We start from the raw sequence: 23,121 nt of genomic DNA, 5'->3' as shown, positions 1-23,121 counted from the left end.
TTCACTGAATACTTTATAGGCTAAGAAATATACTTCGATTTTAATCGATAACTGCCATAATTGTATTTTGTACTTCCTGGTACGGAAAAACAGCTGTTTTCTTCATGTTCCGGCTGCACTGACCTTCACTGTTTCGGATTTTTGTCCAGCAGGAACATAGTCTTGTAGGAAACCGTACGCAGGAATAAAATTTTTTCGTCATATATTTAAAAAATTTCAAACAAAAATCGAATAACCTTATTCTTCAGAAAAAATCTTGTTATTCAACCCTCACCTGCGAAGAAAATGGTAAATTTTATAAACTTTATCGCACTTTATTTACTAAACGTAACCTATAAAAATACATACAATATTATTTCAATACGAAAGAAAAATCTGTTCTCCGAAGTTTATGACATAAATGATATATAGTAACGAACAATTTACTTATGCGAAATAGGATTTGTTTTGATTTTTTAATTGATTAACAATATTTTATTTTCAGTCAACTGACAACGAGAAGCAAAAAGATGAAATTGTTGCCCTAGAAAGCATCTATAACAAAGAAGAATTTTCATATCACAAGGAGAACGAACAGTATGAATGTACCTTAAAAGCTTACGTAACTATTCCTCCGGAGTATTCCTTCACTTACAAAGACAGCAGATTTCCTGATGAGCCTGTACAAAGCGTACCGATAGCTCATTTACCCCCAATGTCGTTATTTATTACACTGCCATCTAATTATCCTTCAGAATCCCCGCCGAAATTTACCCTTGTCTCATCATGGTTAAGTCAATACGCTATTGCTAAATTGTGTAAGAAATTGGATAAGTTGTGGGAAGAAAACAAAGGGCTTGAAATCCTCTTTACATGGATGGCATTCTTGAAAGATGAAACGTTGGAATTTTTAAACATAGAAGCAAGCCTAGCAATCGACTATAGTTATACTTGTTATAAAATGGCCCTAGAGAAGACTCAGAATGCGGAAGATACGAACAAATTTAAAGATGGTGATGAAGAGATTAAGAAAGATTCGAAAAGCAAAGAAGTTAAGTGTAACCAAATCCTGACAAAGCCAAGGGTTAGAAAAACAATCAACGAAAAACATCCTGCAAGAAGACGTGGGAGGAAACAGAAGACTAAAAAGTTCGCCGATGAACGAGCTGTTTCAGACCAGTCAATCAGTAGAAATCCAGTGCAAATGTTGATCGATTATGACTCAAAACGCAAGCAAACTGAATTCAAGAGAAACTTTTATACATGTAAAATTTGCTTCTTAGATAAATTGGGTGAACATTGTACACAATTTGTACCCTGCTTTCATGTCTTTTGTAAAGAATGTATTCTTACCTACTTGGAAATTAGGATTCAAGATGGAAATGTCAAGAATATTAGCTGTCCAGAAGAAAAATGCTCGTCCGAAGCAACTCCAGGGCAAGTAAGTTGGTAACATGTTCTAAATTGCTAGAATTACCACAATCATTGCAGCGATCACGTGAAAATTGTTTGGCAATGTTTGTCAAACATCAACTACCTCAAAATTGATCCTTCCGTCATTATCATCATATCGAATAATGTAACAATTTTAATTTTTATGCATTCATTTTTTTATCTCATACAGGTCAAGGATTTAGTCAGTCAAGAATTATTTGCGAAATACGACGCCACTCTGCTAAGCGTGACATTAGACACAATGACCGATATTGTTTATTGTCCACGCCCCCATTGTCAATATCCTGTTAGTCGCGAGCCAAATGATAGAATGGCAAACTGTCCTGCTTGTCAGTACGCTTTTTGTATTTATTGCAAAATGGTTTACCATGGAATCGAACCATGCAAATTCAAGTCAGGTAATTCGAAAGCTTAAGGCAAAAAAAAGTTGGAGTGAAATAAAGCACATGATTATTATTAATACAAGTAATATCATCCGCAGCTGAAAAACAAAAACTTGTGACAGAGTATCAAAACGCACCTGATGATAAGAAGATCCAACTCGAACAGCGTTATGGGAAGAAACAATTACAAGCACTGGTTGAGAACACCATGTCGGAAACTTGGATAAACACGTATAGCCGGAATTGTCCGCACTGCAATGCTGCAATTGAGGTATTCTTTGATTAACTAAATATGAATTTCAGCGTTGTAACAAATCTAGAACACTGAAGCAAATTGTAAACTTTCCGTGTTAACGAAAACGAATAGAGAATTTCAAAAAAGCATTTCTCTAAAAGCTCTAGATTTAGTTCAGGGATGAAAAATTTTTCCTTATGTTATTCACCTTATGCATATTATTCACATGTTATAGTTTATTCACGAAAAATAATAATGTGCTTTCAAATTTTGTTTAGAAATCCGATGGTTGCAACAAGATGGTATGCTGGAGATGCAATACATATTTTTGTTGGCTGTGCGGAATGCGTTTGCGGGCAGATACACCTTATGTACATTTCCGCAATCCACAGTCCAAATGCTACAACATGCTTTTTCACGGTGTTATTCAAGAAGAAGATGATGACGAAGATGATATAGACTTACCTGCGTTGTATCTAGATGTTGACTCGAATGATGAAGACTCTGATGAAGATGCATTCATGGTTGGAGGCGATTGGTAACTGTGTAGGCCAAATTACTTTTACCGTGGAGATGATTTTGGGCTCATTATTTTTTTAAAAGCAAATTGAAAACCAGTATAGCAACCAAAAGCTTACACAATCAAAAATTTTGGCAAAATTTCGAAAGTGTAATTATGTGTATAATTACATCACACCGTACTTTTATGGCTTCTTTTATTTGCAGAAGATATAATGTAGCTATGCATGCATGTATAACTGTTTTGTTACATTGGTCTTGTTTTTTTTCACTTTCATTGCTGGCCAATGCAAAATTGAGGATTTTAAGTACCAACTGAGGAACTGAGGATTATCATCAAAAGTTATATTTTGCGGGTTTCCTTTTTACGGTTGGACTTTTCGGTTTATGAATGTTGCAGAGCTCATCGATTCTTGGTAATTGGAGACTGAAATGATTCAAAAATTTGTTTTCGCAATTTTCGTCTTACAAGTTTCCTAGGCCACTGGGCTGTACGATTTGTTCAATTGTAGTTGTAACTTGCAGTTCTGAATTGTTGGGCTCCATCAGGGGTATAACAGGGCTATTTCGAACCGGTCAACCAAAATCATTTATATGGAAGCTAAAAAGTTGAAGTCTTTTGGCACCCTACGACATGATCATACCTTTGTCATCATTCTCAACTTTAATGAACCAATGGCGGCCATATGTTATAAATTCATCTGGTCTATTCATTCCAACAAATTGATCTAATTGATTCATAATTAAATTAGAAGACGGTTCATCTTCATTTTCATAGCTGTTCGGTGAGTCAACTACATTAACTGGATTTGGGAAAACATTTTCAATACTTTGATCCAAAATGTGATGAAATGATGTGCAATATTTAAAATCATTCCGATTATAAATTAATTAGGACGTTAGCCCATTCACGAAACTTTGGGAGGTATCAGTACATTTTGTAAATTCCATATTATCTGTAACATGATCCAGTAACCAGCTAATGTGAAAGAATGTAACTGCTTACTAGATCATTCTATAATTGATCCATCAGTCAGACAGTCCTCTTCAAATCTTAGAAAATCACAGACTGCAAATAGTGATGAAACGATACGCGATACAGTGATCATAATATCAATGTACGTACCATGTATCGTTTGTTAGCTATTTTCAGTCTGCGCATCATATGCAACGTGCCTACATGATCGGTGCTTTGCGATTCATTTGGTTCACTGCTTGATAATTGATGCACGTCTCCATTTCCCCGTGAATTATGCAACTGCAGTGAATTAGATAAGTGGTAAATTTACAATAGGTATGTAGTAACAAATTAAATACCACTGTGCGGTTAGAAAACATTACGAGTTTAACAAGCAATTCAGATTTCTACATGCTAGACATGAATAAAGTAAGAAACAAATGATATGTTGAACATTACTTATACTGCAAAAAATTAATCTATCCATGCATGGATGTACAACTGTTTAGTTAAATCATTCTTGTTTTTTTTTCTCCTATATTTATTGTAGGTCAATGCGAGATTGAGGATTTTTTATTTTTTCACAAACTATTAATTCTGTTAGATTAAATGTAAATAATGCTGTTTTGGATTCGAATTTTGTCGTTGTTGAACAGTTTGTAATTTATTAAATCTACGATGAAAATGTTAATATTTATATGAAAGTCATATTAATCTTACGAAATTGTAAGTAATTATCACATTGTTACGATTGTTGTATTGTTCCTTAGATACACGAAGTATTCAGAGAATACAGTGACCGTTTATCTATGCCTAATATTGCTTCTCAATGGATTCCAAAATTCAAAATTTGTAGCCAACTTATGTGTACATAAAATAATGTAGTTCATACATATTAATGATATTGATTGGTGCGATTGAAAATGTAAATTCTCCAAATTGCCTAATGCAGACTCAAATATTTGTATGAAAATTTACCCTAGTTGTACTCTTTTTCTAAATTTCAATTAAAATGTATACACACCCCTGGATTTATATGCTAATAAAATTTACGATCTAACATCTCAGTCACAAAACTTACTTGTAAAAAAAAAAAACCTCTAAAATCCTATCCATGAATTAGTGCCAATCGAATATTGGCTATTTCTAAAGTATCGAATGCTTTTTCTCTTGTCTCCTTAAGCCATTAACCAGAAGTGTGGTGAAATGTAATCCTTCTTCCATGACCAGAAGGATTGAGAAGCTAGGGAATTTGGACAGAGGATACATATCACAAATCGTACGTCGTGTGTAAACCAGTGCGATGTGGAGAAGATTATAGTCCCTAATTATTTATGTATCCTTGTATTTTTGTGTTATAAACTTACAATTGATTGCCGGAGACGGAAACATAACCTTGAATGTCAATGCCGCTTGACAGAACGAGATTGTAAACATAAATCTGTCCTTCATTCGCTGCAGGTCATATCAAGGGGTCATATAATGAAAATACCCAATCTGGTTTCGGCGTAAAAGTCGATCCACTCTACTGATTCACATATTTTCAAGAATTATTCCACCCCAATTACATCAATGAGAGAAGTATGATTCGATTGATTGTTAATTTTGGATGTTATAAATGTTTCTCTTTCACTCTTCAATTATAATCACTGATCACTTTGAATTTTTTTTCTGGTCTCGATTATGCACCCTGACAGTGAGCAGTTTTACAGTTGTAATGATTATCCAATATGGTGCAATATTTATTACAGCACACCACAGGATGGATGTGGAAATAAGGGAAATTGTTGAAAAAGCACTGGAAAAGGCTCAGGAACAGGATGCATGTGGAAATGTTGGGAGAGCCTATGCTTATTACACAGTAGTTGCAGAATTATGTCCAGCGAAGAGATCAGAAGTGGAAAAATTGTTCACTGACGTTTTGTGTAAGTTATTTCAAGGTATACTCAATATTTCTCTTCCTCCTATCCAAATTGTATAGTTATTGATTTATTAAGACTCATTCCTTCAAATTTTGGTAATAATATTACTGATATTTCCTTGCAGGCGAGTGGGGAATGCAGTTAGAGTTGGGGAATAGAATTGAAGATGCTGTGACCTGTTACAAACATTCGCTAAATATTTATCCAAATAATACACGTATGCTGAATAATTTTGCTGCTCATCTTCTTAGGTAGTACACCACACATGGTTCTTGTATTATGTATGTTCTTAGCTTATTGATAATTGTTAATTTTGCCATTTTAGAAATAATAATCCAATAGAAGCCATTCAGTATTTAAAACTTGCGCTTCAAGTGGATTCAAATTTTCTACCCGCCGAAAGAAACCTTCAGAATGCTTTCAGTATGGCTGTAGACAGATGGCATTTTCCAATGTTGAATGACACGGCTAGAAATAGAGGATTCAGAAGAGCAATTCAAAAGCGCATAGCTCAAGGTTATGACGTTGTCTTGGACATAGGAACTGGCACTGGCCTGTTGAGCTTGTATGCGCACGAGGCAGGTGCAAAAGAAATATATGCCTGCGAATGTTCACCTGTTATGGGAAACGTTGCAAGAAATGTATTCAGTAGAAACAATGCCGATGATATAAAATTGTTCCCCAAGTCTTCAGAGAATTTGTGCATCCCACAGGATATACCTAATAGGTCAATTTAAATTACCATTATTTATGTTCTACAGAATATTTTAAATGTTATTCTTTTACCTTACTGTCACATTTTTTAACGCATCATAAAATGTGGATATTACATGGTCTGTTTCAGGGTAAATTTGATAATCACAGAAACTTTTGATGCTGGTTTATTTGGGGAGTGTGTGATACCGACACTAATAGATGCACATGAAAATCTCTTTGTTGGAAACAATTTAGGGATGGTCATTCCCTTAGGAGCTACGCTTTATGTAGCTGCAGTCGAGTCTGAACATATTCGGTCTAGATCAACAATATTATTCAACAAGTCTGATCACCCAAGTTTTTTAAATTTTGATAACGTATCTGTCCTGGTTGACGACGAATTCTATGATACTGAGAATTTAGAAAATGTCAACGTTAATTATGTTACTGAACCGAAAGAAATAGTAAAGGTCAATTTCAACGATTTATCGGTACTAAGAACATTCAGTGGAGATGGTGAAAAAGGAATGGTCAATGTAAAATGTAGATACGATGGGATCATTGATGGTTTGGTAGCATGGTTCAAATTGAATATAGACGAAGACATAACACTTAATTCATCACAAGGGAAATCTTGCTGGCAGCAAGCTATTTTTCCAGCTATTCCTAGGATTTGCAAGCAACGTGATCACGTGGAAATTTCGGCTGAAATTTTGAACGGAAAACTCAACTGTTCGTACAAATTAGTTACAGATACGACACCAAAAATGGAACCCATTTTCCGTCTTCCAAAAGAAGTGATTACTTTCTTGAATGACTTCGATTATGTGATATCATTAGTGAGAATTGCAAAACATCAAAAAAATGAACCCATTAAATACGTCCTAGATACTTCACCATTTCCTGTTTACGGACTGACTTTATTGAAGGAAAATAGGAACTGTGAAAAGCTCTACTGTGAAGCAAATTCACTAGCATTGCAAACTGTTTTACACAAAGTAGCAACCGACAGTGGGATCACTTCACTAATTGAACCGATATCGAATTACAGTGAAATTAACAACAAAATTGATGCCATTCTAATTCATAACTTTGATGCCAAAGGAGAATTGAAGGATCGGGACCAGCAAAACTACCACGATTTCCTTGAGTAAGCTGATTCTAAATAATTACTGAATAACTGCACGGTAATTGCTAATTAATTAAGCGTGCTTTATTTTATAGTTACTTTTTAAATAACGCTGGTTTCATACTACAACAGAAAATCTTTTTAATGGGTCAACTAGTGTATTCTACTGATTTACCCAAAATGGTCAGAGTTAACGACAAAAATGTTCAGGGACATTTGAGGAACAGTAAATATGACATGGTAAGTTAAAGTTTCTCTAATAGCTGACAGTGAAATATGAAGCTGTAGTCTAGCATAACTTTGATTACATACATCTTTTCAGAGTGCAGACAGTAAAAATGAACCTGGTTCGACAATTCATAGTGCTAGTAATGATGGGAGATATTTTTTTGTCGCAGAATGTATTAACGAATTTGAGGTTGGTGATGATTTAATCTCTCTTTAATTGTATGAGGTACTTTTCAGGATGGCTTGAATACTATTCTCTAAGCTTTCTTTCATTTGTGATATTTCACAATTTGCTAACCAGTTGCAAGACAAATTAAAACATGACAATCCTTGAACTGAGAAATATGCTTCATATGACTTGTGATTGGTTGCTAACAACTTTGACCTGATGTTGCAGATAAATCAGGTTTTTGATCTCAACTCAAGTATGTATGAATGCAGACCGTCAACGAACGCAGTAACTTTGACTCAGCTAGACGATTCCGAGACCAACGAATCTTTAGTTAATTTTGGCAAGATATCAGTACCAGAACGAGCTATTCCAAATGCTTTGATCTGTTGGTATGAAATTCAACTCGCACCAGAACATATACACAGCACCAGAAGATGTGATTCATTTATGAATCACACAGCAGTTGTTTTAGAAGATCATCTGCGAGAGCTTGTTTTGCAGGATAAAGAAATCACATTCAAGGTATATCAAATGAATGGACTAGTCAGAGTCACCTTAGTGACATCTTAACGAGTAATGAAATTGATTTATTCAATAGAAGAGTTTGCTATCACTTTCAATCATATTACATCACTCCACAAAGCTTTGTTAATTTTACTTCATAAAATCTTAGAATTGATGTAAAATACAATTCTGTTGAATCTGGTAAAAAAAAAGTACATCAATAAGTTTTGCATTTATCAAGTTTATTAGAATTTCCTCCAATGATTCCCACCACATATTTACCATTCACCTACTTTTACTGTATATTTTAATCGTCAAGAGAGCAAAAAAGCTTATTACATTTTAAATTACATTTTTCCTTTAATTTGACTACACAATATATTACAATCATACTTTTAAGTAATTTATAATCCATACCCTAAATTGATTTTGACGTGTAGAAACGTAATAGAAACAGAATTTAAATTAATATAGATTATTTTTTTGTTTATTTTTAATCAAATCGTACATGTTTCCATGTGAATTGAGATTAACTAAGAGCTACGTAGATCACAAATTGCTCTTAAGATCACTCAAAAATTGGCATACGTGAGAAGCAACTTTCTCAGGGTGATTATTGTGTACGTCATGATTACCTTCAACTATTAGAAACCTGTGTGATTTCATCAACCTATCTGAACTAAGCCATAACATTTTTTCATAATGAGCTGTAGCCATTGTTGCTGTTGCGGCAATGACTGTCGCAGGTGATTTGAGTTTCTCAAGTAAACTCAAGTGTTGATCAGAATTAAATACCGGAAACAAGCCGGCGTTGAGTCGTACGTCGCGGTTCAACTTGTATTTATCACCAATTTTGGTAACAGATCGCTTCATCAAAGCTTCAGCAGCAGCAAAATTTAGAGCAAAGAATCTTGTATACATGAGCATGTACATCACTTCGTCCTCTGTATATACTTTCATAGTCTTTTCTTTCCCTTCAATGCTCAAAATATTGTCATGTACCTTTCGAATGTGGGGAATTAGTCTATTGTTTGTAATTGGCGTAGCAGTAACTGCGTCAAAACATAAAATTTTCTTTACTCTCTCAGGATAAATTGAGGTGAACATCAGTCCCATAGTAGCGCCTAAACTATGACCTATATAGATACAATTGCTCCATTTAAGACTATCTAAGACTCTGCGAAGAGCTAAAACGTGATTTAAATAATCCAGGGGTAACCCTGCAGGGAAGTGTGACGATAATCCATGGCCCGGTAAATCAATGCAGACAAAGTAATAATCGAATGGTAGAAATGGAATCAGGCGATCAAATGATCCTGCATTGTCCAGAAGACCATGAACCATCAAAACAGGCTTGCCATTAGGTGAACCCCATGCCTTGGCTGCTATGTGACCCCATGGCATTGGAAGACGTAGTTCCTCGGGTGACATATCTGTGAATAAAAATGGAAAACTTGACACAAAATGGTGAACTTCAAAGTAAGTGCATATTTGTGAAGATTTCACCATTCTTCCAAGAGGATGAAATGACAACTCCTACAAGATGTAATACTGTTATTTGGCATAAAGCAACGACATAAAACAAGACAAAGGTAACACGATGAACGGGTGATACAATGCTGTGAGTATATGATTATAATACAAAACAAATTGTTTGGCCTAACGGTTAAATCACCTTGATTGTTGAGTTACCAGTTACACTCAAAATTTTTAGTTACTGATTATCAGTTTTTATTTGGCCTTAGAATGGCAACACTTAAAGGTCAATCAGAGATAAGATACTCAACGTGCTTGGCTATCAATGAACTGAATATATACCACACGCATAACTACAAATCTGTTTATTATTTATGAGCAAACGGTTTTCTATTCGTCAATTGTACATGCATTTGTTGATACTTAGGACCTTATACAAACGGTCTTAACTTAGGACTGATACAGCTAGTCAGGCATGCAGGTCTCATAACAAGTGAGAGGTGAAAACAGGTAATTGACAATAATTATACAAGTCGTCCTTGGTCCTTGGATTGAAAGTTCAGCAACTGTTTATCGTTTGTTTTTCGCATTCAAATTAATTTCGGTATCCTGATATGATCCTGACACGCTACGTAAAAATGCCATCAATTACTGGCAGGAAAATTATCTTTCATTGCGTTAACCACAATTACGTGGCAATTATTTGACGAATTGGTAGATTTACAGCAGTGACAATTGATCTTTGAACTTGGCCGAGGAACCAGCGTTATATCTACGCAAGGCCTACACACTGATGCATAAGGTATGCGTAGTTAGATATTGGACAAAAATGGGACGTGTGCAGTTTGTCCGTCGGTGATTTGGTGTGAAGTAGATAGATACAGCAGCCCAAGGGATTCCAACGGGAAGTGAAGAATCGTATGGTACGGCCCTGGGGTTTAAGGAGGGCGATTGCGATGGTGGGGATGAAGCGAATAGGCCTACCACGAATGTTTTTCGCTATTGTTCGGTGATGTCGCGTAAAACACAATTTTTTTAAGTGAATCTCGGTTTACGGGTGAAAATTTCGATGATAATGTTCTTCGTGTCGATCGGGATGGAGTACCCACTGCGCGAGAAACACAGATTGCGGTAATACCGGGTCGAAATCTCCAAATAAACCCTCCGAAACCCTTTGTCATGGACATGCAGGCCTCCAATGGTTTGTATATATCTTTACCTTTTCTCAATTTTCCCCATAACTTTCAGATAGTCGTAGTTGAATGTTTTACTGCACGGATAAGACCTCCTTTTTTTAGATTCTCTCCCAAGTTTTTCAAGGACATCATTCGGGTCGAAGGTAACGTATGTAAAAAGGTTAAATAAACGCAGGCTTTCGGGCGCCAGGCGTCGGTTTCAGGAGCGTAATTAATTTACAGCCGCTAGTTTCCCTTGCTCGCCCCCATCCCCCTTCCTGCTCCCTCTGCACTCCACATCGCCGTTTCTATGTGCTTGAATGCATTATATCACATATGAAAAATCACGTAATATAGTATTATTCATATCTTAACAATACACGTTTTTATCTGCACGCACTAAATACTCTTCCAAAGTTTTCCTAGGTCTTTGGGTTCGTACCGCCGAAGCAAAGGCGCTCTCGATGTGGTATGGACTATTTATGATGAATGGAACACTTATCTGTATAACTCTGATCAATTTTCATTTCTACATAATAAGTACATCGAAAATGATGTATTTTTTTAAATCCATTCCCAATACTTCTCGGAAACAACATTTTTTACTCTAACGTAGAGATCATATCAATTGTGTGTTACGTCCCTGTCCGAGCTCTCTTATGTTTCATGTATTCGTCACAATTGTTTCGATTGATAACTTTGCACAAAATTGTCACTGTAGCGTGTCATGCTCTCTTTTTAAAGCAGTACCAAATGCTTCATATATTGGATTGCCGTGACCATAGCAGGTAGCTTGATTAAGCTTACATAAAAATAATGTAATTGTGTTCGTCAGCGGTAAAATACTTCTGAGATTTTTCAATGCGACTTGACATAGTAGCACATTTAAGATCTTAAATCTGACTTCTACTTTGTAAAACAAAGCATTAACTATTGAGTAATGAGCCACCTAGTTATTCAAGCCAGAGTGGATCAGATATATCCATCCATTCATCTGCTTTGCTTGATAGTAGCTATCATCATAATGAAACTTGATTCTGTCAGAAGTGTTGAATAATGACGATATTCATGGACTAAGAAGTCACGTGCTGGTTCAATTTTTTTTCGGTCCATCGTCATATACGACGTGTATAATCAATGCATTGCAATGGACAATATGCTCTTTTAAATTAGAGCGATGCTCATTCAATGATAACTACTGCTCCTGTTACTGTAAATAATACGCATTAGCTCTATATATCAATATCATTAGAATTATATTTATGGTTCTATGTCTATTTACCCATTCACTGATATTGCGATAATGATACTGATACATACGTCTAATAAGCTTAACGTTCTCTATATCCAGTATATACATCCATCCCTGGGATGCCAGAGCTGGGGATGGTATGGATGAGTGACATGATGATGCATGGGGAGCCAACACATGAGTTGATGCTAGACCCGCGCCAACCAGAAAGCCCTTTTTTCTCTCATGGATCTCATTCTTTTGACGATCTGCGTAATCATCACATGGGCCCGCCTACTATGGTGCGATATTTGGCCCCACAGTTTACTGCCGAATGCTCAGAACCTGACGAAGCGATGGAGGCTGTGGATACTCAAGAAATACAAAATGTAAGTTATTTCATATCTCCCGTCGTAGAAGACCATTCTCTGATTATTGATTTTAGATCATATCAATTTTTTTGATGAACAACGTTTGTACATGCAGTCAATTTGTTTAAAAATATTGTGTAGGAATATGACCCGCAAACTGGGCCAGAGATGAGCGAGTACATGACTATAGAGGATTACATGGCTGATGGAGATCGTGAACAGGTGGTCACAAATGCAGCTACGCAGACCCAAGACAATCGAAACCGCAAGATCAAACCTATAAAACATCCAGGCTTGGTCCTAAAGACTCCAATTGCTTATCAGCCACATACAGATTTGAACTTTATACCTATCCGTAAGGATGGCATTGGTAAGTCATTCTTATAAGAAATATATTTTATAATCACGTCTAGCAGGTATGCATTACAGTTGAAGCTTGAAAAAGATACCATATCTTAAAAAAAGAAAAGTATCTGCACACAAATTATAAGACTGCGCTATTTAAATAACTTCTGTGATGTACTTCACCTAAATTTTAAAAAATACGAAAGAAAAGAAAAAATGGTTAATCGACAACGTTTGGGTTTTATTTCTCTATTTTATTTACTGGTTTTCGATCAGGGCAAATGAATTAACTGAAATACGAAAATTGATGCTCGATGAATAAGCACGTGAAAATGTTATGGCGAAGCTAACGAAAAGCACATACTTCAACGTGAAGATATATTTCTCAATATATGTATATGTTTCAATCACGTATAATTAAGATGCAGGAGATAATTGTGGATTCAGTCTCTTTATGTCTAGGCTATTTGCCACGCATCTCCTTGTCTACTATCATCGCTTTTTCCTGTTATTATGAATCTCCACACTGTAACTGGACACTTTTCTTTCTATCTTTATATTCGTTTACACACTTACTCGATATAAATTCTTTCATCAATTCCCTGTTATTCCAGGCACTCATTCTCTTCCCTATTCAGAACCAAACATCTCAAGTCCATCTTGTATTTTTATACTTCTGATTAATGATATCATATAGAAATTGTTCAATTGGATTTGATCAGAATTACGATCCTTCATACTTGCAATTTTCAAGTGAAATCGTCCATGAGAAATGTAATACTAGTGGCAAGAGTTTCTTAAATAGCGAAATATTTTCTTTGCAATGATTGAAATATACTTACTATTCAAACACAAACAATTCTAATGACTAAAAAAAATATAAATTCAACTTTTATCATAGCTGTGTGTGAAAAATGTGGTGCAATTGGTGTGAAGCACGCGTTCTACACCAAGGAGCGTCGGTTTTGCAGTAGAGCATGCGCCCGATCTTCAGAGCATACTGCCCCTACAGCTGATTCTACTTACAGTCCGTCACATCCACAACAACGCACTTCAAGTAACCCTGCTTCACCAGAGGATGTAAAAGCCATTCCTAACGAGGTTGGTTACTTATTAACTGCAATTTTTCTTATGATCGCTAGATTATGTATTCAATACTAGATTTCACAATTTACATTTTTCTTACCACAGCCAACTCTTGTATTCAAAGATTTCTGTTATCCCAGCTATCGGCAACTACAAATGTTTCACCCCCTTTGCGATTAACTTAAGAATTTTTCAACACTTTCCCCGCTTAAATATCAATAATTCAACCAGACCTTTAGAGACACACAATATTGGTATTTTCATATGATACCTATATAAAGCACTTAGGTTTCAATCTTTTTCACATTTCTACTTTTTTTTAATCACTCTCAGAGTATGCATCACCACCATCTTACAACATTTAAATATGTTATTAACTTTTAGACGATTGCTGATGAAGATGACAAGGAATCGAGTGACTACTCGAAAGCTGAGGTGGAAAAAGACAAAGTAGTCGCAGAACCTGCAATGCCAGAAGATCTTCCAGTGAGGAGAAAACGCACGGCTGAAATGGCAGGTTCTTACGATTGGACCCAACAACTCACTGAGCCTGGATTTTGCGCTGCACCGGTTTCCTGTTTTAAGCATGTATGCCGATTTCATTCAATCCTATGCCCATTGCAACATTTAATATTTTGTATAAAACTCAAAAATCGAGAAATTTTTTTTCGTTTAGCAATTTTTCTCTAGGGTTGTATGATTTTGTCGTGACATTGATTAGTTTTTGCTAAATTTGGTTATCTAAATTGTGAGCACGTTCAATGAATTATACATCAAACTTGTATCATAAATGTGTTCTGACCTACAGTTGTGTAATCTGTTTGAAATTGATATTTCTAGGCGCCAATATCCGAAATATGGGATAATATAACAGTTGGGATGAAAGTTGAAGTGGAAAATACGGATTGTGATGAAGTTTGTGAAGCATTTCCAGATTCCTTTTGGGTCGCAACTGTGCTTCGTATCTCTGGATACAGAGCACTGCTAAGGTACGAGGGGTTTGGTCACAACGCAGACAAAGACTTCTGGGTTTCGCTGTGCTCAAACGATATCCACCCTGTGGGCTGGTGTGCGACCATTGGGAAGCCCTTAATACCACCAAACAGTAAGTGAATAGAGTTCTAAATATCCACTACCACTTATACATATCTATTATATTGCACTCAAGTAATTGGGATAGTAATAGTTGATAACTTCGAAGATATTATTGATCAGTGTTTAATTCTCTCGTACTCTTGTGCCTATTTATTTACAAAAAGTTTGGACATTTATAAACGAGTTTGAAAATTTATTATATCAGTATCCAAATCGTAATTACACTGTCAGGAGTTAATTCACTCATCACAAAGCCAAGTGATTAACAATCCTTTTCCAAAGAATATTTTATACAAGTACTTTCTATAAGTAGTTATTTCTCATATTGATGTAATGTCTGAATTTGATCATGCATTTTTCTCTAGCCAGGCACTCCTTAGCTCCCTATGATAATGCACATGCTTTTTGACAAGTTTCTTCCACAGAATTGATCCGTTTGAGAACTTGAACTTTCACCAACATTTCTGATCGACGTAGGGCAAGAGAAATTTGTACCGACCTTCGTGATACCGACCTTTGTGGTACCGACATAGCTCTGCATAGTTGTATTTTTGTACCGTACGATTCAACAATTCAAACTCGAATCTGTTTTGATATCTTGTGCAGTACATCACTCCCCAATAGAGGGCAGTACGGTCGATTAGTTTGAAACTGAACCGCGGGGTATTATGGAGGGTATAAACTTCATAACTGGCCTCAGGTTGTAATATAATTCTTAATAAATTTAACGTTTTGATGGCGCTATCTTAGGTGAAGACCCTCCACGTTCGTTATTAAGTGGATTTACAAAATGCAAAACAGTTGTTGTTCATTCTCGTAATACTAGGGTGGTTCTTATTTTGGTCCTGTCGGAATTTCTTCGCGCTCACCCCCCAAAAGTAATCAACATATATAAAAGAAAATTTGGCCAAATCTCCAAATTTTTTCAATAATTCTAACATCCCCCGCCAAGCATAAAACAATTCAAATGCATGCATTTTTCCATATAAAAATTCGACTGCTTGACGGGGCGTGTTGGAGTTATCGGATAAATTTGGAGATTTAGCTAAATTTTCTTCTATATATGTTGATTACTTTTAAGGGGGTGAGCGTGAAGAAATTCCGACATGAGTAAAATAAGAACCACCCTACACAATACACATTGCAAGAAAATACGTATTATATATTCTAAGTTTTATAATAGGACGTCGTCTGATGATTATAGATAGTATTCGATTCTAACACAGAAGCATATAATTCTAAAGTATATAATTTGATGGAACATTATAAAAATTCTTTTAATTTTGTGAAGTTACAAATATTGTTGCAAAATCAATTTTTTTCCTAATAAGTCCTAATAAACAGATTGATATTCCTGGTTCATCACTCAAAGCGCTTCCCACCTTGACGTTGGAGTACTGTGATGCCGTACTTGTATAAAATTTGTTACAAAATTATATAATGGAACCGGCTATACAGCTGTATGGATAAAAGTTTTAGAAATATTCAACACGTCGAACATTAGTCAAATATTTGCAGACTACGTACCGTATTTTGGATCATACGAAATAATTCTTCTCGAATGTGACAGTCCTTTTCTTCGCATGCCCATTCATTTAATTAGTACACTTGAGTAAGCTTATAGTCACTTCATACCATACTCATAAACTGCACTGGTTGCTGCCACTTAGGTTCTCCAGTAGCTAGCAGCCAAGGGTTTTGGCAACCGCAACACCATCTGCCAACGAAAAAAAAACTGGAAGAATTTCAGTAATGAGAGATTTCTCCTGTTATGTCCTTTATGGAATGTTGATATTATTTGTTTGGGTTCTTTCCCGCTTAAAGTCTGGATACGCCTGAAGGGTGGTTATAATGTAATATGGTCTGGATTCGATGAAGACGTTGGTAGGGTACTGATAAATGATACTGTTTGACGAATGTAGTTTGTTTAACAATATTGAATAGTTTATTGTTTATAATTGAAAATGCGTAAAAGATCAGGAGTGTGTCTTGAGAGACAATGAAAGTAGAAATACGAGTGAAGCTAGAGACAAAGCTGATGGATGCAGAAAAGGTGTGAGAATTCAGAGTAGTGAGGAAAGCAATTAGCTGAGCTAAGCAAGTGGTCTGAGGCTGGATGGAGATAGGGTAGGATACAGACTATAGTGTTAATATAAGAAACGTGGGAGAGTTAGCAAGCAGAAGCAATAAATTGGGAAAACGTATGGCACTGGATATAACACTATTTTCAGTACTGTGTCGACTGGACCAGAGCATACAAACGTAGCTGCTATCAATTTGACGCTTCGAATTTACTCCAGCGGAGTTTTAAAATACATCTTTATGTTATGTCAGAGTTCTTATACTATTTGTAAAGTAGGACCGGCATGCTTTAACTAGTTTATACCAACTGACTCGTATTTACTTTTACAGCAATAGCAAACAAGTACAAAGATTGGAAGGATTTCCTAATGAGGCGATTAACTGGCGCTAGAACACTGCCAACTAACTTTTACAACAAGGTTAACGATAGTATGAAATCTCGATTCCGATGTGGACTTCATTTAGAAGTGGTGGACAAGAATAGAATTTCACAAGTAAAAGTTGCGACAGTGCAAAAAATTATAGGAAAACGTTTACACGTCAGATACTACGACTCTTCTCCGGAAGATAACGGATTTTGGTGCCACGAAGACTCACCTCTGATTCATCCTGTCGGATGGGCAAAGAAAGTAGGACAAACTCTGGATGCGTACTCGGACTACTTGGAGCGTGTTTCGCTAGATCAATTGTGCGAAGATGATGCAACAGACAGCTATTTTTTGGCACAAAAGAATCATCATTCACATCAAGGTTACACGTTTCGTGAAGGGATGAAAATCGAGGCTATCGATCCTCTCAATCTTTCTGCTATCTGTGCAGCTACTGTGATGCAAGTATTAAAGGAAGATTACATCATGATTAGAATTGACAGTTATGACGAAGACGCCAGCGGCGCAGATTGGTTCTGTTATCACTCGTGTTCACCTTGTATTTTCCCAATTGGTTTTTGCGCACAACATGGATTACCGCTAACACCTCCAAAAGGGTACGATCCAACTTCGTTCACCTGGGATGCATACCTGGCTGAAACTAATAATATCCCTGCACCTGTTCAACTTTTCAATAGGGTAAGCTTATACTTTTAGTAAAGCAATATTGGCATGTATGCTAAATGTGTGTTTATACGTGAGTCATATTAATTGTTTAATTTAGATTAGTCTGTGATTACATAATTTTCGTAATGTGTAATGTTGTACCAGTTGTAGCTTTTGGTTCGTGATTTTTGTCGTAGGACAGAAAATTGCATACTTCAACCTAATACCTAATATTTATTTTGAACAGGAAATTCCACAGCATGGATTCATTGAAGGAATGCGACTAGAAGCTGCTGATTTAATGGATCCTCGATTGGTGTGCGTAGCTACAATCACTAGGGTAATTGGCAGGCTATTAAGGGTACACTTTGATGGATGGGAGGATGAGTATGATCAATGGCTCGATTGTCATAGTCCGGACATTTACCCTGTCGGGTGGTGTGACCTCGTCGACCATAAGCTAGAAGGGCCCCGTTTGCTTGGCAAAAACACTAGTCCTACTGGTAAATTGATTATTTGTTGAAAAGCTTATCTTAACAAAAAGTTGAAGTGTGTGCAATTCAAAGTTATTTAATTTAGATATTCTGGAGTGTAGGGAGAGTATTTCAACAGATTAACAAGTTCACGATAAATCTCGTTTTTTTCCTTTGTTTCTTCAAATATGATAAAATATTAAGTTAAGTAAATTTTTAGAAACGTGTAGTTGCAAAAAAAAAAAAAATTGCACTCATTGCAAACTAAGTCAGTTCTTTCAGCTCAAGATTTTATAAGGTTCTTTTACACTTATGAATTACATGTATTATCCACAGTAAAATCACCGAGAGGCCTTAAACGTAAAAGTAAACGAAAACCGAAGAAAGGGGGTAAGGTGGCATGTGCCAAAAGTATTTTACCCCGGCAAAGTAGTAGAATGGAAAGTCGTGATCGTGAGAGAGAACCACAACCGGCACAAGGTACTAAAATTGAGAGAGAACGCGAATTAGAAAGTTTGCCGGAAGAGGGAGGCAGAGAGCCAGAAACAGCACAGGAACCGGCCGGACCTGACCAAACACTGCCAAGTCCTACTACTGGCCAAGGACATGCTGAAAGTGAAACACGTAGTGAGGCCCAAAATTTGATTCCACCCAAGGGGAGAACTGCTACATCTTATATTAACGTGAGCTTTGGGATGCTGTTATATCATTTGTGTCATACCTAAATCAAGTTCTTTCTATTCGTTGTATCATTTTTTTTTGTCGATATATAGTATTGTATTGTACGCACAATAGCCCACAATTTCATAATCCTCGCCGTATTTTGGTTTAAAAGGCTTTTGATCATCGATTCACCGTGTTTTTCCTTTTGAAAAAGAAAATCGATCTATTATTCATGGTTCTGATCAAATAACATAAGGTAACGATAGGTAATTTTCAAACTGATAGCAACTAACATGTAGGTGAATACTTGAGTCCCAAATAGTGCTATTTTTGTCGATAATCGTTGACCATCTTGATACTACATCTGATCATCTATTCTCTGTACTAATACTAACAGCCTTGCTCTTATTTGCAGGTAACTTCAGCGAATAATAAATTTATTCCTCGGTTAGCGGATGGTCTACAAAAGAATTCAGATTTCGGTGATTTGGTGCCTGCTGAATGGAATGTTTTCGACGTTGCGCAGTTCCTTCGTGTCAATGATTGTGCCACCTATTGTGACAATTTTAGTAAGCGTAAAATAGATGGAAATGCATTGCTCACCTTGACTAAAGATCAAATTATAGATCTAACTGGTTTTAAAGTTGGGCCTTCCCTGAAGATATTTGATCTTATTCAACAATTGAAAATCAAAGTGAATCCAGCTCAGGAACGGTTAAAACTAGGACTGAAAAAATTATTATAACAAAGCTAGGATAATAGCTTATCTTCGATAAGATTATTAGTTTAGGATAAACATGGATTTACAAAGTAGGCAACTGAGAAAACAATTTGTTCCATGCACAGTAACTCGATATGATTTGCAAATTTATGGTGATAATGATTTTTACAAACACGGAAATCTTAATTTAGCAGTGAAATATGCAAAATTAATTTGTTCGTGGTTCTCAGTATGAATTCATGCAAACACAAACGCTACACCAATTATAGGAGATTCTTATCAATGACTGGATAAAATTCTTCACTGTACTTAAACGGCTTTTGCTATAATCTGATTCAAGTTCTATATCTGCTAGCACTCTCCGAATTCTCGTATGTGCTTTCATCATACTTACAATTATTGCTCAATTCTGATGCAAAGTATAAACGCTGAGAAGTCATAAACGAGCATGTTGAATCTTAACAGTACAGAAGACATCACAAAACATTTAAAATCCGCAAGATTAGCATGACAAGGTAAACGAAATTAAAATACTATAATTACAAGTATGATTCGTAAAACGTCACACGTATCTACAAATTTGTAGGGAAGATTCGAACAAGCCTAATACCGTTGATGTAGTATTTAATGTTCTGAAATTTTAGTCAACAAGGAAAAAAGTAATTTTATAGAAGCGACAAATTCTTAATTAGAGATGACTTTGTTGAGTACAAATTTTCACAATTCATAATATTTGAGAAAAATTCGACATGTAATACCTATAGAAATAGGGCAACTACAGTTAGAGTAGTGTATGTGGGACAACTTTGTCACACGTGGCGTTACGAGAATTAATGAATAATTTCGTAGTAGTTTACACAAATGGTAAATATATACAAAAATAAGCGATAATCAGTTAATACAAATAGTCGGTGACAATGTTGCCCCGCAACCTATCGCTGCTCTTGCCCTACTTAACTTATCTCTACTGTGCAAGTCGTGCATACCTATATTTTAGACCAGACTTACATTACACATAAGTAAAGTAAAATCCTTTGTAGTTTGTGACATACATGCAATAAGATTTTTTTCAGAAATCTGAGAAGATTCTTTTATCTCACTTGACAGAAGTAAGGGATATTTAGGATGTCGTGACAGGCCACTGTCAAAATGTAACATCTAAACCACAGTTTGACTAAAGCTTGCTCAACTTTCCCCTATTTTGTTTAAATTACCTATGTATCCACACTGGGTATAAAAAGCAATTCTGCTTTTTAATTACATTTGCTACATCTTAGAATAAATTACGTCAACATAGATTGTGCTAAACAAGTACGAACCATTAGCCTAGTTAGAATGAATTTAATACTGAGAACTAATTCCAAAAAATGGCCAAACCCAAAACTGGGAGTCAATATTACGAACAGCTTTTAATTATACATAAACGTGAAATACATTCCTGCTTAAATGCATATTACTCATCTACAAATTTGTGGTTTGCCAATGCTGCACTCGAACAGTATTTGGCTGGTAGTAATTCTCATTATCCAATGCGGCCGCAACGTGTAAATCCATTGTTTAACGCACTCCATATCAGGAAGATGCATCAGCCATGTTGTATGTACGTACATCACTGAATGAAAAGAAAATGCATTTTTGTTTGCCGATACCTAATATCATGTAGGTGATTACATTTCTCAGCACTTGTTTGTCTGTATAAATACTTGAAGCATAAAAAGTTTGAATAAGATGCGAATTTTCAAAAGTGGCTGGTAAAATGGTGATAAGTGATTGTGTAATGGCGCATGCGTTTACCTGGCATCTAGAGCAGTAAATATAGCTTACTCACCGGTACAGTGAATGAAACCAGTCGATTTGAATATTATAAATTTAAATCTAGGTCCCCCTCTCTCCCCTTGCATCTACAAATACTAATTTAATACGTCAAATCGAGAATGGCATTTCTATTATTTATTTATGTTCAATAATGTCCTTGTGGTAAGGGACTGTTCTTTGAGAAATGAGTTATATACCATTAACGAATTTGCAAAGAGATTGTTGACGAATTATTTGTAGATGCAAAATATGAAGATTGTTGACCCATTGGACTAGGCTTAGTTTGCAAGGTAACGGTTTATCACTAACTCGTGATAATAATTCAATAATAGTCGAACATTGGCAGATGCATTCATATAAACGACGCGAGAATTGAAATTAATGTTTTTAATTAAAATACCAATATTCGGACTGGTGACCGAATAAATGTTTTTGGCTCGGTTCTAGTTCCTGCTTCGTCAAGCTTCCTGGCAATGTTTGACAATGTTTTTTTCCATCCGGACACCGAAGATATATTTCATGGTACGGTACTGGCTTGGGATTAGTTTGGCAATCGATTCATCTCCTGCCATTTTGTATGGATAAAAAATTTCCTCACCTTGTGATTAATACTTGTGCCATTCCATTGTTTCAAAAAATAGTTCAAGCAATGTCAGTGGGTAATAGTTTCGGTACAGGGAATTAAGTTAAATATTAAAACTTTACGACGATTGAAGTTTTCTCATCAAAAAGTGATTCGATTCAGCAGTTAATCTTACTACAATTTTTTTTCTATATGTCACTAACCGATGAACATAATTTGGTGTAATGGGTCAACACACGTTGCAGTATACATGATATATAGGATACTATAATAACGTCGTTAATTAAGTCGTATTTAATTTACCCGAAAGTGATAATTTTATTAGCATTATTTTTATTTCTAAACATAACAAATATTACATCGTGGTAGATAAGATACAGTATTTATCAATACGAGATTCGAATGAAAATCTAGGGCCTCTATTTTTATTTGTAAGTTTGTCTCGTCGAATATTTTCTTTTATATTAAGTGAAGAGAAAATTTATGAATAATGAATGTTTTACACTTGTATTATAAAGATATTTGCAAATAACGATAAAGGGGTCTTGTCTAAAAATTAAGTTGAACGTCCCTCCATTTTTTTTCACAATCAGATTATATTAGAAGTGTCCTTCGACTAGTACCAAAAACTACCGCTAGATGTCAATAGTCTGCCTGATTCACGTAACGAGCCCGAAAATGCAAGTTCCCTGAGAAGGAAATCGCGAGACAGTCGGAACAACGCCAAGCATGGTTCGAGGGGAACGATTAACGTTATGAATTTTATAACGATGCACTAATTAAAACGGAAA

At 35.7% G+C, this 23,121-nt stretch overlaps 4 protein-coding genes and 1 long non-coding RNA gene across 7 annotated transcripts; 3 read left to right on the top strand and 2 right to left on the bottom strand.

Annotated features, from left to right (window-relative positions):
* The first annotated feature begins 74 nt into the window (after positions 1-74).
* On the top strand, positions 75-4,596 carry LOC107217455 (E3 ubiquitin-protein ligase RNF14). Its single transcript, XM_015654986.2, has 5 exons — positions 75-288; positions 485-1,420; positions 1,604-1,832; positions 1,916-2,088; positions 2,331-4,596. Exons 1-5 carry the CDS (start codon positions 286-288, stop codon positions 2,592-2,594), a joined length of 1,605 nt encoding a protein of 534 aa, XP_015510472.1. The 5' UTR covers positions 75-285; the 3' UTR covers positions 2,595-4,596.
* On the bottom strand, positions 3,732-5,015 carry LOC124293387. The gene is made up of 2 exons (XR_006903335.1): positions 4,897-5,015; positions 3,732-4,772 (listed from the first exon to the last, which is right to left on the bottom strand). It is a non-coding gene; the product is annotated as an uncharacterized LOC124293387 (long non-coding RNA).
* LOC107217463 (protein arginine N-methyltransferase 9) lies at positions 4,991-8,290 on the top strand. The gene is made up of 8 exons (XM_015654998.2): positions 4,991-5,110; positions 5,281-5,454; positions 5,576-5,702; positions 5,777-6,178; positions 6,296-7,297; positions 7,372-7,516; positions 7,599-7,694; positions 7,902-8,290. Exons 2-8 carry the CDS (start codon positions 5,292-5,294, stop codon positions 8,244-8,246), a joined length of 2,280 nt encoding a protein of 759 aa, XP_015510484.2. The 5' UTR covers positions 4,991-5,110; positions 5,281-5,291; the 3' UTR covers positions 8,247-8,290.
* A 111-nt stretch (positions 8,291-8,401) lies between these two features.
* On the bottom strand, positions 8,402-10,996 carry LOC107217464 (serine hydrolase-like protein). 3 transcript variants are annotated; one of them, XM_046734207.1, is made up of 2 exons: positions 10,876-10,996; positions 8,402-9,613 (listed from the first exon to the last, which is right to left on the bottom strand). In XM_046734207.1, exon 2 carries the CDS (start codon positions 9,609-9,611, stop codon positions 8,730-8,732), a length of 882 nt encoding a protein of 293 aa, XP_046590163.1. In that variant the 5' UTR covers positions 9,612-9,613; positions 10,876-10,996; the 3' UTR covers positions 8,402-8,729. The 3 variants fall into 3 exon arrangements, with proteins under 3 accessions (XP_046590163.1, XP_015510485.2, XP_015510486.2); XM_015654999.2 differs by lacking the exon at positions 10,876-10,996 and adding an exon at positions 9,856-10,455; XM_015655000.2 differs by lacking the exon at positions 10,876-10,996 and adding an exon at positions 10,107-10,455.
* Positions 10,585-22,886, top strand: LOC107217458 (polycomb protein Sfmbt). The gene is made up of 10 exons (XM_015654991.2): positions 10,585-10,857; positions 12,183-12,451; positions 12,575-12,803; positions 13,680-13,879; positions 14,249-14,452; positions 14,705-14,969; positions 17,372-18,108; positions 18,323-18,578; positions 18,885-19,231; positions 19,627-22,886. The coding sequence occupies exons 1-10, from the start codon at positions 10,836-10,838 to the stop codon at positions 19,954-19,956; spliced, it is 2,859 nt and encodes a 952-aa protein (XP_015510477.1). The 5' UTR covers positions 10,585-10,835; the 3' UTR covers positions 19,957-22,886.
* Positions 22,887-23,121: the final 235 nt, after the last annotated feature.

This window comes from Neodiprion lecontei, chromosome 3, assembly GCF_021901455.1.
Source record: "Neodiprion lecontei isolate iyNeoLeco1 chromosome 3, iyNeoLeco1.1, whole genome shotgun sequence".
In the NCBI taxonomy this organism is placed as follows: domain Eukaryota; kingdom Metazoa; phylum Arthropoda; class Insecta; order Hymenoptera; family Diprionidae; genus Neodiprion; species Neodiprion lecontei.
The sequence above is the reverse complement of the archived record's forward strand: the minus strand, read 5'-3'. Positions and strand labels throughout refer to the sequence as shown.

Excerpts from the sequence above, each read along its gene's own strand:
- LOC107217455 (XM_015654986.2), top strand. Across the intron at positions 1,421-1,603 it reads CCGAAGCAACTCCAGGGCAA|GTCAAGGATTTAGTCAGTCA; the intron begins GTAAGTTGGTAA and ends TATCTCATACAG. Across the intron at positions 2,089-2,330 it reads ACTGCAATGCTGCAATTGAG|AAATCCGATGGTTGCAACAA; the intron begins GTATTCTTTGAT and ends AATTTTGTTTAG.
- LOC107217463 (XM_015654998.2), top strand. The coding sequence starts at position 5,292 with ATGGATGTGGAAATAAGGGAAATTGTTGAAAAAGCACTGGAAAAGGCT. Across the intron at positions 5,455-5,575 it reads ATTGTTCACTGACGTTTTGT|GCGAGTGGGGAATGCAGTTA; the intron begins GTAAGTTATTTC and ends ATTTCCTTGCAG. Across the intron at positions 5,703-5,776 it reads TTTGCTGCTCATCTTCTTAG|AAATAATAATCCAATAGAAG; the intron begins GTAGTACACCAC and ends TTGCCATTTTAG.
- LOC107217464 (XM_046734207.1), bottom strand. The coding sequence starts at position 9,611 with ATGTCACCCGAGGAACTACGTCTTCCAATGCCATGGGGTCACATAGCA.
- LOC107217458 (XM_015654991.2), top strand. The coding sequence starts at position 10,836 with ATGGACATGCAGGCCTCCAATG. Across the intron at positions 12,452-12,574 it reads ATACTCAAGAAATACAAAAT|GAATATGACCCGCAAACTGG; the intron begins GTAAGTTATTTC and ends AATATTGTGTAG. Across the intron at positions 18,579-18,884 it reads CAAAAACACTAGTCCTACTG|TAAAATCACCGAGAGGCCTT; the intron begins GTAAATTGATTA and ends TATTATCCACAG.